The sequence below is a fragment of the Penaeus chinensis genome, chromosome 7, assembly GCF_019202785.1.
Source record: "Penaeus chinensis breed Huanghai No. 1 chromosome 7, ASM1920278v2, whole genome shotgun sequence".
In the NCBI taxonomy this organism is placed as follows: domain Eukaryota; kingdom Metazoa; phylum Arthropoda; class Malacostraca; order Decapoda; family Penaeidae; genus Penaeus; species Penaeus chinensis.
The window spans coordinates 21,957,148-21,959,647 of NC_061825.1; the positions used below are offsets into that span (position 1 = coordinate 21,957,148).

Genomic DNA, 2,500 nt, shown 5'->3' on the forward strand with positions numbered 1-2,500 from the left:
ATCATATTAGTTTTTCCTTTTTTATTGATTTTTTTTTTCTTTTTTTCAGGGCAATCCACCATCAAATGGAGATTCCACACATACGTGTTCCTGTATAATAGACCAAATTTTTACTGGTGGGCTCCAGTCAGATGTAGTTTGTCAGTCATGCAAGTAAGTTTTTTTTTTTTTCATCCATCTGTCATATTAATCCCTTGGATCCCTTTGCTTTGCTATCCACACAAGGCCCAAAATCCAGGCATTAGGTTTACTTGAGTGGCCACTCTCATTGATGTGTGGTTTGTAGGCCAGGTGCACATGAACACCCATGTGTGGTGTCAAGACTCCTTGCCTCCCCTTTACAATATTATTATCTCTTTTTCTGCATAAGCATTTTCTTTTGTTTTCCCTTTTCCATTTTCATTTGATATGCTGTATCTAGATTGATTTCCTTGTACAGATCATCTCTCTAGGTAGTCCATAACTCAGTACATTAATAATATCAATGAGTAATATTGTTATTTGTGTCATTTTTTATGTTTTTGTAATAGTCAGCTTCTTGTAATTCCACCTGTAGCTCTGGTCTAGACAGGCAGGTATAAGATCCTGAACAGGGGATTATTGTCCTCCCTGGAGCTGGCACTTTTCCAGTCATGTTTCTTGGATGGTACATTCCACACTTGTTTAACAATAGGAATAGTGCAAGAGCCCCATCCTAAATGCCCACTGAGTCTTATCACCCTCCTAGAGCTTTGTGTACATGCAGTGAGTTATTCCTGTCACCTCAGCCTTCAGCTGAAATTCTTATGACATCATGTTTCCATCACCCTGGCCTTAAGCCAAATTTTTCTGTGATTTCATATTTACAGCACCTGCCACTTAGCCAATTTTTTTTATGACGTGATGGTCATGCCACCTGGATCCAAGGGGTTAAGTATTGATTTCTCAGTAATCATTTTGCTAAAGTTACTTCTGATTGAACCATGTTTACTCTGTGTTCTTCCATTTTGTCTTTCAGTGGGGTTTCCACAACAATAGATCCTTTCTGGGATATCTCACTAGACCTTGGTCCATGCCCATATGGTACCAGTAAAGCTGACAAAAGTGTTCCAACTTCATTAACAGACTGTTTAGAGCGGTTTACACGTCCGGAACACTTAGGTGAGTTTTTTTTGTCAAAATAGTATGTGTTGTATCAGTAACCTATTCTTGAGAGGCATATTTTTTTGGTAAGACAGGCAAGGATGGTTGTTTATGTCTATGCCTAACAATTGTCTGGGTTGCAGCAGCTTGTAATTATTTTCTACTAGTTTTATGTTATGTGTGAATTAGCCCAAAGTGTAAATCAATGTCCTCCGAAGATCATATCTACATTAAATAGTCTACCAATGGGTGTTTCATTTCTTTTTCTAAAGTTTGTTTTTAGGTAATTTTATGTGAATTAGTCAGTTGAAGAGCAAAAGTGTTCCAACTTTATTAATTTATTCATATTTTTAAAAATTATTTACTTATTTTTTCACCAAACCATATCATATACACTAGGCCTATTCCTCTTCTATGTGCTCATCCCTGTGGTACTGCTTAATACCTTGTAAATAACTTATTCAACCAATGGATTTATCCATTCAGTATATAAAGTTAGTTTTTTTTTTTTTTTTTTTTAGTAGGTTATTTTATGAGAATTAGTGAAAAAGTTGTTAGATCATTTTATGGGATGGGAATTTTTTTTTCAACAATAAGATGCAAAGTATGTATTCCTCCCTCCTACTTATTCCTTTCCCTGTCATACTTTTGGAAGCATTGTACAGGCCACAGGGAAATTTTGAATGTATGGCATATCACTTGCTGATGCCTGGAATGCCACCACATGTAGTTTTCAGTGTACTCTCCTCTGGAAGTCACTATCAGGTGGTTGTAGCTATTTGACCTCTGAGTTAGTTTTTCAGCTTGAGTCTGACTCAACCTTGACCCTGCAGCTGCAGGAGTTCCTGGATAAGACCTAGCTGGGATTCAAACTGTCAAGTTCCCAAGTGCCTTGCACACAATGAGGGCATTGTTGGTAGATATATCAGGGAATTTGAAGAAAATCATCTGATACCACCTGATGGACTTGCAAGTGGATAGATACAAAACAGCATGCAAGTCACTAAGGTCAACACCCTTCTTGATTTTGTAGTCAATGTGACTGACTCTATCTAGTCCAATTGGTGTGTTTTGCCAGATGTTACTGCTCTGGTAGAACAGGATTGCAAGTAATGGAAGAGAATTGCTGAGCTATAAGAGTTGTTCAGGTGGAACTCACGTCTCTTTCCAAACATATCAACAGCATTCATAATGGCATTCATACTACAAGGAAGGTCACTGCTGTACTGGCCCATTTAGATCTAGAAAGTATAGTGGTGCTCCAGTAATGGGCCTGCAGCTGCAGACCCATTACTGGAGCACAGCTTATGCACCTTCATGTCTGTCCTGCACAGTACAATGGGGATCCCAGAATACCTAGGTATTGCAAACCTATCAA

The 2,500-nt window shown here is 38.2% G+C and overlaps 1 protein-coding gene across 1 annotated transcript in view; it reads left to right on the top strand.

The window, feature by feature from the left end:
• LOC125026911 (ubiquitin carboxyl-terminal hydrolase 22-like) overlaps positions 1 to 2,500 on the top strand; it is a 57,844-nt gene that overhangs the window by 12,958 nt on the left and 42,386 nt on the right. The window contains exons 3-4 of the mRNA XM_047615512.1: positions 50 to 153; positions 998 to 1,140. Coding sequence (XP_047471468.1) covers positions 50 to 153; positions 998 to 1,140 — 247 coding nt within the window. The remainder of the gene's footprint in view (positions 1 to 49; positions 154 to 997; positions 1,141 to 2,500) is intronic.